General features: G+C 39.2%; 2 protein-coding genes across 3 annotated transcripts; both read right to left on the bottom strand.

The window, feature by feature from the left end:
• Positions 1-150: 150 nt before the first annotated feature.
• Positions 151-1,765, bottom strand: LOC133707389 (RING-H2 finger protein ATL20-like). Of its 2 annotated transcripts, none has more exons than XM_062132957.1 (2): positions 954-1,765; positions 151-800 (listed from the first exon to the last, which is right to left on the bottom strand). In XM_062132957.1, the coding sequence occupies exons 1-2, from the start codon at positions 1,618-1,620 to the stop codon at positions 331-333; spliced, it is 1,137 nt and encodes a 378-aa protein (XP_061988941.1). In that variant the 5' UTR covers positions 1,621-1,765; the 3' UTR covers positions 151-330. The 2 variants fall into 2 exon arrangements, with proteins under 2 accessions (XP_061988941.1, XP_061988940.1); XM_062132956.1 differs by having other exon boundaries at positions 151-809; positions 954-1,761.
• A 6,160-nt stretch (positions 1,766-7,925) lies between these two features.
• Positions 7,926-8,975, bottom strand: LOC133744920 (putative RING-H2 finger protein ATL69). Its single transcript, XM_062172946.1, has 2 exons — positions 8,820-8,975; positions 7,926-8,126 (listed from the first exon to the last, which is right to left on the bottom strand). The coding sequence occupies exons 1-2, from the start codon at positions 8,973-8,975 to the stop codon at positions 7,926-7,928; spliced, it is 357 nt and encodes a 118-aa protein (XP_062028930.1).
• Positions 8,976-12,910: the final 3,935 nt, after the last annotated feature.

A 12,910-nucleotide genomic window follows, 5' to 3' on the forward strand; every position in this document is an offset into this window, starting at 1 on the left:
GAATATATAAAAGTTGAAGTAAAAAGTGGATAAAACAAATAATACTAGCACGCATGGATAACGGGAGTAGAAGAACTCATACTATCTAAATAGCTTGCTACCAGTTCTACCATTATTTGATAAAAGGCCTCAAATAGGCTCTGTGTTTGTGTACATGTTACATAACAAAAAGATCATTAAGCTTTACCATGGCATGGCTTCAATGTTTTAAACATACAGCAATTAATATACTAGGAAGTACATCTATTCAAAGAATTGATTTTAGTTTATATATCTACCCAATTAATTTGCTATTCCTGTCAAAATACAAAACTATATTTAATCTGTTCATTAATATATAGCATAATCATCACGTGGTCTCACTGATGACACCTCCAGTGGATTTCGACAAAGACCGGGTAGATTGCGACAAAGCGGGCATGTCGGATTTTTTCTAAGCCATTCGTCAATGCAATTAGCATGGAAATAATGGTTACATTCTGGTATAGTCCTCAGAGTTTCCTTCGGTTGGTACTCACCCAGACATATTGGACAAGTTTTGTCATTAGGGTCAGGCAATTCCAAACTCTCGCCGAGTTGAGTCTTGGGATATGACTCAATTGTCTGACCATCAAGACCTGCTATGAATACTTGAGGTTGACGATAATTAGTTACAGTACCGGATAATTCGGTGGTAGATTCTTGGATTCGACCATGATCCCTTCTCGGGGCTGAGACATAAAGTGCACAACAGGTAATGGATAATAGCCCTGGAATTAATACGCCAATCGCTATGCCATACTTCGTAGCTTTTGAGAGACCTGAAGAGGCTGCAATTAATATTCAAATTGGAACATTCATAGTTTCCATACATAGCTTTAATCATTTTTTATTCAAATGAACCTGTAATCCTAATTAATTCCTAATTTGTCAACATAACATATCAGATTATATAAGCTGAGAACAAGTCATACCATAAGATAGAGTACTAGAGCAGTGAATTTTCGACTGTGAACCATTCTGAAACCCACAAACCTTACCACTCGCTTCACAAGAACGACAATCAGGCTCCTTCCAAGTCAGCCCCACACCAAAGTCAGAATTCCCTAACTCGTAACTTTCTGCTGGAACCAAAGCTCTGGTAATCACATCACAATAGGGAGAAGGTGATCTCGATAACGTTGACCAGCTCGCGACGCCAATGACCTCATAGTTGTCACTGCTGAGACAGGAGATGGGAGACCACAGTGGCACAAGTTGGGGCGAACATTTGTAGAAGGTGTACTCTTGAAGGTCAAGGGCGTACCGGAAGGGTGAACCTATGAGACTGAAGTCCTTGTCAAGAAACCGCTTGAAGATGCAGTTGTCGAGGTCGTTGATCCACACGAGTTGGTCCTTGTAACTGATGCTCTCAACCGTGAAGTTTCCGGAAGATGGGAGGTTAAGAATGGTTTGTTTGTGTCCGTTGCACGATACACCAAACTTACCGGAATACCCACAACCCGTTTGCTGGCGATCAGTTAGCCGGAATGGGAATCGAACTGACGGGCCGCTGGCAGAGCATGCTGATGCGCCGCAGGTTGTAGCTGCTATGTGAGGAAGGAAGAAGAACAATAGCAGTAATGTGATTATGGTTGCCATATGAGCAATAGTAGGCAATGAAAACTAAACCAATAAAACTGGTAACGACCGGCCTATAACTATGACTGGTTCAATATACAAAATATATCACAATGAAAATTTAGTACCACATAACAATCAGGTCTCTATCTATCAGTTATGGAAAATCATACCTTGATTATAAGTAATGGCAAAAGATGACAAAGAAATAAATCAAAAGTAGAATTAATATAATGATAGTAAGAAAGAAAGATGATGATGATGAAGATGAAGATGAAGATGAAGATGAAGATGACATTTGGACATATTAATGTAAATGATGTTAGTACGACGGAGCATTCATAGATTCATACTTAATTGAGCGTGGTACCTTTTTTTTTTTAATAGGAATTGATTGCATTAATAATCAAACCATGAAAACAGGCCAGAGCTTACAAAGCTTACACAAGTAACTAGTCGATGACCAAGAGAACCTATCTAAGCCTAACAAAACTCATTAAGAACTAAGGGACGCTCGCTGAACACAAGCCTAACTAAGCAAGACAAACCTCGCTTCCTAAGGCAAAATCAATCATCTAGCCTATTTTGCCAACACGCAATTGTGGTACAAAAGCAAACTAGAAACATCTTAGAAAAGCCTATAGAGATTGAACCCTCCTTTAAACAAGACTTGCATTCAGAATGTCTAAATGATACGAGAACTAGATAAGAGCCAACTCCTTCCCCTTAGGGTTGGAATTAGCTCCATCTTCAGCATCCAACAACCTCGACAACAGGTTGGTCTTCGTGCTGTTCCTCTTGTTCTGCTTACCTTGGTCTTCATCCTTCTTGACCACTTTGCTTTTGCCTGCAGTACCATAGGGCATTTTGTTGAGACTTCCGACAGGACGTCCACGCTTTCTCTTTGGTTTCTCCATAGCACCAGTATGTGCTTCAACAAGACCCATAGTCACTGCATCTAGGTTGTGTTTACCTATAGCCAAGCTGAGACGAAGCTTTTTAGGAGAGATGAGTACCTCCTCTCCTTCTCGGTGACGACGCACCCCTGTAATGGCTGGGACCTCCTGTCGGGGCTCCTCAAGTTCTCGAATATGCACATGTCGTGTAGTTCGGTGCATGTTCCCAGCTTTCTGCTGCAGGATGACATCTGGAATAACTCGAGGAACCTGTGCTTGGAAAACTAGGGTTTGGCCATTTGCCAAACCCCTAGTTGCAGTCGCACTTGTTTCCGGTCTACCACGCAGTACCGCCAAGGCTGATGGCGGCGCCACCCTCCCTATTGTCCCCTGATCATCCTCCAGCAACTCCGGCCCGGAGCATGGCAAGCCCACATGGGTAACGAGCCCACAGCGGTGACACCGGCCAAACAGCTTGTCGTATTTGAATTGTACAACAAACTGGACCTCATCCTCAACCCAGAAACGACGTCGGAGCAGCAATGGCGTCGCATATGCAATTTCCACCCGGATTCGTAGCACTCTCGTCCAGAAAGCTGTCCGGTCAAATTCCATAAACTCCCCGATGGTGCTGCCTATAAGACGCATGATTCTTTCCGACCTAAACGTCGGAGGAACACCCAGTAACGTCATCCAGTACGATGACTTCTCCAGCGGCACTGACATCACGGGGCTCACCCCATCATACTCTGCCAGCGCTATTGGGGCTCGATTGAAACCCCACGGACCGCCCTTCCAAACCCTAGCCCTGTCGATCGGATCCGAGAAGGAAATCAACACATGATCATCTTCACCCGCCTCATCGATACGAAGAGTACCATTAGTCCTCCACGCAGATCTGAAGATCCCCATGAAAGACCGGCGTGCATAGTCCCTTGCAGTCAATAACTTTCCAAGCATAAAAACCTCTGGTTGTCGCAGTCCCTTGGACGGACGCAGATCAACAGGCCGCTTCCCATCTGCAATAGCGAGGGAGGAGGCAAGTCTTGCTGCCATTGCATCAACAGAGGCCATCCTTTGTTGAAATTTTTTCCTCACAGACGCAAACCCTAACCCTAGGAGAGTATTGCGGCTTCTCACAGCGAGGTACCTCTATGTACTAAACTCGTTAAATAATTTGATATTATTTCATTTCTTCAAATTTTAGTTCATTTTGAATCCCAATATTCGTTTCTAAAAATAAATAGGCGATAACATATCATATTGTCTTCAAATTTACTTAGTCTAGTCTATTATGAACTAAAGAATTCCAGTTGTTAGCAGTTACATATTTAAGGCAGCTGTTTGTTTCTTGAATACGCCATTGGGGACGGCAGAAGATGCATGTAAAGCTTAAGCACTAATTATGAGAAGTGAGAACAGGTTAATTTCAATTTAGAGCGAGGTTAGCGAAGTAAAGTCAGCCGGAAATTAGAATTTCAGTTGAGGCGCGCAAGACACAAATATGTTTCATCCATTAAAGATATATAGAATAACTATCATATCGTCTCACTAATGACCCCTCAAGTAAATTTCGACAAAGTGGGCATGTCGCCAGAGCCGGCCTTGCTGCTGGGTGGCGTTGGTGACCGCACAGGGCACAACAAAAAGTGGGGCACCATATTTTTTAAATAAAATTTAACATATATATATATATAATTCTATATAAAAATAAGCAAAGAACGTTAAAAAAAAAAATTTCAGATATCTAAACGCAGTTATTCCAGCTTCTCTTACTCTCTCCCAAACCTTAAAATCAAGCAAATTCTCTTTAAATTGGTTTCAATTTCTTCTCATCATTTATCATCACCCACTCTTTCTCCTCTCTATGCTTATGTTCTTCTACAGTGTTCATATGAATTCTTCGGCTTTCCATTGATGTAAGCTGAAGTACAAATCAAAGTAGGTATATATTGGGTGTTTTTCAATTTTGATATTGGGTTACTTGATTTTTGGGTTCCGTTGATTTCCAACAACCTGCTAATTCGTTTTAAATTTTCAATATTAGGTGTAATTGGAAGTTAGAGTTGCAAGTCGATCTCGATCAGAAAAGGAAAAACAAGAAGGAACAAAGTTGATTCCACGTCTTATTCTTCTATGCTCAAGTATTTACATGTAAAGTTTAGTGGACTTATGTTTGGCTTTTCTTTAGATATCTCACTTATTGAAGACTTTTTTTTTTTTTTTTCATTTCATTTTATTAAAGAATATACAAGTTATGTTATTTTATTATTTTTTGTCCAGAACCTTGAAAAACTTAGGACCGGCCCTCCATGTCGCATTCTTTCTAAGCCATACGCTTATACGAATAGGATGAAAATAATGGTTACTGTTAAGAGTATAGGTAAAGTCAATATAGTTGGTCAAAGATCAAAGTGATGGTAATCAAGTCAGTATAAATAGGGAGATTTATCCTTTAGTACTGTGAGTTGTTTTACCAATTGTAAAAAAAAGGCTACCTAGAGAAAAATCAGAAAAGTACATCGTCTTCTTCCTCTGTTCTTCTTCTTCCCCTGTTCTTTAGCTTAGGGCTTAATTTTCACCATGATCAGAATTTTCAACATGGTATCAGAGCCCATGGAGGCCTGACCATTGCTTATCGCCATTGTTTTCCGCTGCTCTCCGTTTCGATTCGTCAATTTCTTCTTGCTCTTCATATTAAAAACCCTAGAAACTACAAGAGAATCAAGATTGTGTTTCGCGTTGCAATCGTTTCTGTACAATTACTCGTCAAATACCAAGGATTACTTTAGTGTCTTCATCATTGTTGTACAGTTACCAGAAGTCAAGTTCGTTTATGTGGTTGTTCATCCTCCAGATTTATAATTTGTTCGAAACAATTTTCCTTCAAGATTCAAACTTGTTGGCACACGAAGCTGTGCAATCGAAGCTTTCTTCTTCAAAGTTATCAAGCAATCGAAGCTTTCTCTATCAAATTCAAGATCGAAGTTTCAATTCTGAAGATTTCAATGGGTTCTCTGACTCAAGTTTGCAACTCAGTTCCTGTTCGTCTCGATGAAACCAATTACCCAACTTGGTTATATCTAATGCAACATCACCTGCGCGGCCATGGTCTCTTGAAGTTCGTTGATGGATCCTATCCTTGCCCGCCTCAATTTCCCACTGGTACTAATGGCTCTCTTACTCATGATCTTTCTGGTGCACATGAAAAATGGTTAGAGCAGGATAGTTTCATCATATCTATTATTACCAACACACTATCCCCAGAAGCACTCACTCTTATTGTTGGCTGTCAATCTTCAATGGATGTATGGCTTACTCTTAAGAAGCGTTATGCTAGTACTTCTGAGTCACATATAATGCAATTGAAGTCTTCTTTACATAACATCCGAAAGGGACCTGATTCCATTGAAAAATACTTGTTGAGATTTAAGAGTGTAAGAGATAAATTGGCTGTTGTTGGGGTTCATATGTCAGATCAAGATGTAAAAGTTCTTATTCTTGATGGTCTCCCTAGTGAGTATGGACATACTAGACAAATAATGAGGGGAAAACCTAATATTGATATGGAAGAAGTTAGGTCCTTGTTGTTATCTGCAGAAGTTGAAATTGAGCTTGAACATAATTCATCACCATTGTTGTCACTTACTGCTTTGCTTGCACACAGCGGTATATTACACAATGGAAATTCATCTTTTAATGGTGCATCACAAGGAATGCAATGGAATGGTTCTGTTGGTCTTCCAGTTCCATATAATGTTTCTATGCCTACATTTACTTCAGGACTTATGATGTCTAATGGTTCACAACCAATCTTCATGATGGGAAATGTCAACTCAGTACCTAACATGACATCATCTACTGGCTATATTTCATCTCCATATGTTGGGTGTATTCAAACACCGTCTAGTTTTGTTGCACAAAATGGTGGCAATACAAATGGAATGCAGCAAATATATAGTGGTTCACAGCAACTGCAGAACAACTCTCAGAATTACTATGATGGTTACTCAGCACAGCAATTTGGAAGTTTTTCTCAAAACAACAATATGCAGACCCAACATTCTGGAGGCTGGACTAGACTTTGCAGTCCAAATGAAGGCAACTATGGGAGTTACTCAGAGAATTACAGCCAAGGCTATCCTCAGTTTTGCAACGACAAAAACTCAAACAGCACTTACAGGAACAACAATACCAGTCCAAGATTTACCAATACAAATCAGGGTCCTATCATCTGCCAAATTTGTGAAAAACCAGGGCACTGTGCTTCCAAATGCTATTACAGGAATCGTATTGAGGCTTCCACCTCTATTGTTGAGTGCCAAATTTGCAAGAGGCCTGGACATTCTGCTAAAAGATGCTACTGTAGACAACCACAAGTTAACTCTCAAGAGAATGGAGACACTACCTTGTTTACTGGTTGCCATATGAGAACTGAGGTAGGTAATAATGTTGGCACTTCAAATAATTTTGGTAATTTCGCTGCCTATAATCATGCTAAATTTGGAGGTCATAATGCTTTTGGACTTTCAAATCAATTCAATAGTTACCCTGAAGCTTGTCAAATATGCTGCAACTTTGGTCACACTGCTCAGATTTGTTCTCAGAGATCTTCTCCTAGAATAGTTGTTGCTTCTGGATCGTCTATGCATTGTCAAATTTGCTTTAAAATAGGTCATAGTGCAGCAGAATGTTTGCGCAGGCACCACTATGGTATTCAACAACAAACTTTTGCAGCCCCTAAAGCCTTATCTGCTTCCATCTCCACTCAACCAATGCCATTCTCCAATACTGCTCAACCAAGTATTCGTCTTGCCTTGCAAAGTGATAATGGCTCTCAATGTGAAGTTGTCAAGCCTCTGCCAATTACACCTGCATATCCTTTATCAGTTACTACTCACCCTCATTTGCAGCAAGCTCTCCTCAAGAAAATTGAAGTTTTGCTTCCAGAAACTTGGCTAGTTCCTTCCACTCCGGACAAAAATATGATGAATTGTAGGCAAGATTATGAGTCTACGAATTTATGGCGATCACTTCCACTCATTCCTCCTGGTTGAGACAAGTGCTTGATCAATTTGCTGCATTTTTGCCGAAGGATTTCACACTGCCCATTTTATATCTTTGCTGCAACCTAGTCCTTGGTCCCCAAGTACTAGTTTGAGGGGGGATGTTAAGAGTATAGGTAAAGTCAATATAGTTGGTCAAAGATCAAAGTGATGGTAATCAAGTCAGTATAAATAGGGAGATTTATCCTTTAGTACTGTGAGTTGTTTTACCAATTGTAAAAAAAAGGCTACCTAGAGAAAAATCAGAAAAGTACATCGTCTTCTTCCCCTGTTCTTCTTCTTCCCCTGTTCTTTAGCTTAGGGCTTAATTTTCACCATGATCAGAATTTTCAACAGTTACATTATGGTATAGTCATCAATGTTCCTATGGCTGGTAGTCACCCAAACATATCGAGCAAGTATTGTCATTTGGCTCCGGCAATTCCCCACTCCCACCAAGTTCAGTCTTCGGATACGATTCGATGGTCGCTGCATCAAGACCCATCATAAATTGTGGAGACGAATGATCAATGGCTAAATTGGACATTTCCGTGAAGGACTGTTCACGTTGAGTAACACGAACCCTCTGCCAAACCCAAATCATGCACCACAGCACAAAAATTATTCCCCCGCTCATCAGTACACCAATTTTCACAGATATTTTCAAACTTGGAAAAGCTGAAATTGATCCATCGAACTGCATTCTATTAGTTCATATATATAGTCAAGTGAAACAGTATTTAGACACATAATATGTCAGGGTAAAAAAAAAAAAAAAAAAGCACCTGAACGTATCGGTATTTCAACTCCATAAAAATAAACGAAATAGTACTTGTACAAGATTTGGTAAATAAATTTGGTGTCGTGATATAAATAGTAAAATATACCGGTACTTACTTTTGTAATTACGGCACCGAGTTTGCAAACTTGTAGTCCTCTCCAACGTACAAACTTGTCCCACTGATTCACAAGAACGACAATCAGGTACATCCCACGTCAACTGAACACCATAGTCGTTATAAATTAGATTCTGCCATTTTAAGGAGCCTAAGGAAGTAGGGATGGAACCAGAGCAGTTGTAATCACGGAACAGTGAGATGTTGGCAATGATGTACTAGGAGGAGGATCGATAGACCAACTCGACGGCTGAACGACCACATTGTAGTGGTCACTGCTAAGGCAAGAAATGGTTGGGAACCATACATGTTCACGGTACGAGCAGTTGAAGAATGTGTAGTTTTCAAGGCCATGCACGTAGGAAAAGGGTTGAGTCTCTAACACTCATGTCTTGGTCAAGGAACCGTTTCGGGAGGCAGTTTTCGGGGTCGATTATTTGTATGGTTTGGTCCGTGTAGTTTATGTCTTGAACAATGAAGTCCCCGGAGGACGGGAGAGTGAGAAATTGAGAATGGTTTTCAGCGGGTTGACGTTGCATTGGAGATCAAATCCTCGATGCCCACAATAATGTCAGTCTGGGTTGTCTGTAATTATCTTGAACGGGAAACAAACATAAAGATGGTCTGCACGTACATGTCTGCGCTGGACCAATATTACAGGTCGTATTAGCTGCGATGTGAGGAAGGAAAAAGAAGAAGAAGAGGAAGGTGGTGAAGATTTCTAAAGTAGCCTTCGCCGGCCATATGAGGAATATATAGGCAGTAGTCATGAATGTATTTGGGGAATATGACCGGCCAAGTGTGAATTTGACAATAAACAAAACTTAATAGAACCAAATAAATAGAGCACATCTTTTTCTATGCCTATGATATATATAAAACGTGCCACATAGTAATTAGAGCACGACAAAACAATCAGAACTTCTTGTGATGTGTTTGTGTTTTACGGAAACGAAATAAGAATGAGTAGTTTCACTAGTTTGTGGATATCTGTAATTTGTTCAATTGTTCTAGTTAATCATGTATTTAAGATGAGTTAAAATTATGACAGCAAGTAATGCCTAGCCTAGCTAATCGTATTAACCAGTATTTAAGATCGTCACAATGGCAAATTGGCAATGATCTTAATTGGTTAGATGAGTACTAAAGTTGTGCAACTTTGAAGTCGGTTGCTTGTTTGTTGTATGGATCAAGTTGTATATAGCTGAATTTGAAAAAATTTATAAGCAACTTAAATTAAAAGTAATAGACAGTTACGTGTTTAGTAAAACAAAAAAAACAACTGTTTTTTTAAAAAAAAAAAATTTTAAAGTCATGGCTCTTTTAGAGCCAACAACAGAAGCTCTCTTAACCTAACTTTTTTTTTGATAAGAAGGAGGTCACTCTTTATTGAAATAAGGGAATTACATGATACTTAATTCAGCTGCAATTGCAGCGGATAAGAAGGATGGAGTAGAAAAAAACCTAACTTCCTGACTAGCACTTGAGGCATAGGCTGCCATTAAATGTGCAGCATTGTTAGCGTTGCGTTTAACATGAGCAATCTTCACAGTCCCACTTGTAGATAAAAACTCCACCAAGTCGTCATAATTCTACCCAAAATAGAACAATTGGGTTCAGTAGTAGCAGTTAATTGGCGTTGTAACACCAAAGCATCCGTTTCCACGATCACATGGTAGCAAGAACTCTCTTCAATATAGTCCAAGACCATCTTACATGCTAGTACGTACTTCAGCATGCTCAGGTGAAAGCAAATTAGCAACAGGTCTTCCACCTCCTGCCAACATCTTGCCTTCAAAATCACGAACCACAAATCCAATTCCACCTTTCCTAGAACTTGGATTGAAAGAGCCATCAAAGTTGATCTTAATACAACCAATAGGAGGACAGTTCCACTTCTGAACTCTTGCATTTCGATCACAGTCAGTCTTGGTATTGTGAAACCTGAAATCAGCCAGTCCTGACATAGACCTGATAATCACGTCACTGGCCAGACCCCTCTTATTATCCCAAACTCAGTTGTTTCTCTCTTTCCACACACCCCAAAGCAAGTAGAGCAGTTCTCCAAAACTTTGAGAAGACAAGTTCTTCATACAGTAATCCAACCAATTAACCACATCAAGGGATAAAGCTGCATCTGAGTATCATACCTGGGTAAAAGATGCATGAGGCTGCAACACTTGCTTAGTGAAGAAGCAGTCTCTGCACAGGTGCACCGTAGTCTCCATCTCATTATCACAGAGGACACACACCATAGACTCCAGTTCAACTCTTTTAGAAGCTATACGGTCCAATGATGGTAATATGTTGTGACAAATTTTCCAAATGTGTACTTTAGTAGAATTTGGAACTAGTGTTTTCCAAAGCTTCTTCCAAAAGTTCGAAACAATAGGGAGAAGAATAGGAATCCTTGAGAGAGAGTGACTATAGGCAAAGCGGTATGCAGTCTTTACTGAAAATTTACCATTCCCTTCTAGCCTCCATGCCAATCTATCAGCTAAGGCACGCACACTTAAAGGTATGGCCAAAATTGCCTCGGCCTCCATGAATAAAATTATTACGTACCTCATTTGCATTCCAAACACCAGGAGACAATATAAAGTGACTATAGGCAAAGCAGTATGCAGTCTTAACCTAACTTATAAAAACAACTTATTTTTTACTCTAGCACTTTTAGTTTCAGGTAAAACATTTTGCCACTATTTTTAATACTATAAGTATTTCTAAAAATGTAATTTACCAAACACTCAGCTTCTTTATTTAAAAGCCAATTATTCTCATATTATAGCATGGGAGGTTCTATTCATACCTCCAAAACTGTTATTTGGACCTATTTCTTTTTCCAAGCTATAGTTGACTTTGTCAACTCATGTCAAATTATCAATAAGAACATAAAAAAGAGAGAGAAAAAAAATAATGCATCTTCTTACCTCCACGAATAGTATGTAGTTTTCAACTTGGAGAAAACTTTTTCCTCCAACATAAACCCTAAAATATAGATCAAACTCGATGAAAGAAAGTGATGATTCCAATCCTCCGAATCCTTTTTTACAATCTAGTAGAAAAACAAAGTGAGTACAATATTCAGATTCAATCTCTTTAATTTGTTTAAAGACTATGGACCAATTTTCGAATTGGGACACGAGGACTAATGGTGCAGTTCTGCATTTCTAGCCTTGGATTTCCTCTTTGGGTTGACTGATTTTCCAAATATCTTACCAAACAAAAAGGCACCAAAACTTTGTGTTTTACTTTACTTTTTACTAATTTGCTTTATAAAATCCATCCATAATTGCAATTAGAATGCATCAAGTCTTGTGATTTATAAACTTATATTAGTGATGACATTTCAGAAGCAAATATCGATACTCAAATTCCTATCAAACCGATTTGACTATTAGAATTAGGCCCCTTGAACCCTGTTTCATTTAGTTTTCTGTTGGTCTCTTTACAAATTCCAGATTTATGGTGATCATATATCATAAGAACAAGAAAACGAGTAAATCTGATTAATGATGGCTTCCACTGTAATTAATCATAACAGAGCTCTATCGAGAGAGAGAGAGAGAGAGAGAGTACGAGCTGCAGATTGTGAAATCTTCAAAAATTGAAAAATGTCAAACTACCGATTTTAATTTAGAGGTATGAATAAAACCTTAAAAAAAAAAAAGTTTTCATTAATTTTATTGGACGATGGGCATTATGGGAAAATTAGGGAGGTATAGATACCAAATTGGTTATTTGTAAAAGTAAGTTGGAGGTCTATTAAGTAGGGAGGTCCAAATACCAATTTTAGAGGTATGAATAGAACTTCCCTTATAGCATAAGTCCATTTATCTTATAAGCACAGCCATACAACTGACCCTATGTATATCAGTATATAGGATTATTTGTACACACATAAGTCGGGAAATTGTTGGTGTATGGGCTTATTCAGACATGATAATCTAATATAAAACTTTGGGGAAATGATCATTTACCCAATTTCAGCTTAAAAATTGCCCACTTGCTTCACTAAGAGTTTTTTTAACCCTATTTACCCAAAACACTCTAAGAGATTATTTCCCTATTACCCAATTAATTCTTTTTTATTTTTTTTGGGACAATTTTGCCCTCTCCTTCTTTGTCACTTAGTGAGAGAAGTCATTGAAGACTTTGCCGGACTCCGGTGATCAGTGGCCGGCCGGGGACTCCGGTGATGGACTCCGGCGATCCATGACCTGAATCCGGCGAACGGTGACCGAAATCCGGAATCCGGCTACCGGACTAGTGACCGGATTCCGGCGGCTGAATTTATTGCCCCCCAATAATACCCAGTAATCATATTATTGCCCCCCCCCCAATAATCATATTATTGTCTCCCAATACACATATTATTGCCTCCCAATACTCTTTTTATTGCCTCCTAATAATCATATCATTGCCTCTCAATAATCATATTATAGCCTCCTAATAATCATATTATTGCCCCAAT

The sequence above is a fragment of the Rosa rugosa genome, chromosome 4 (genome assembly GCF_958449725.1).
Source record: "Rosa rugosa chromosome 4, drRosRugo1.1, whole genome shotgun sequence".
Taxonomy (NCBI): Eukaryota; Viridiplantae; Streptophyta; class Magnoliopsida; order Rosales; family Rosaceae; genus Rosa; species Rosa rugosa.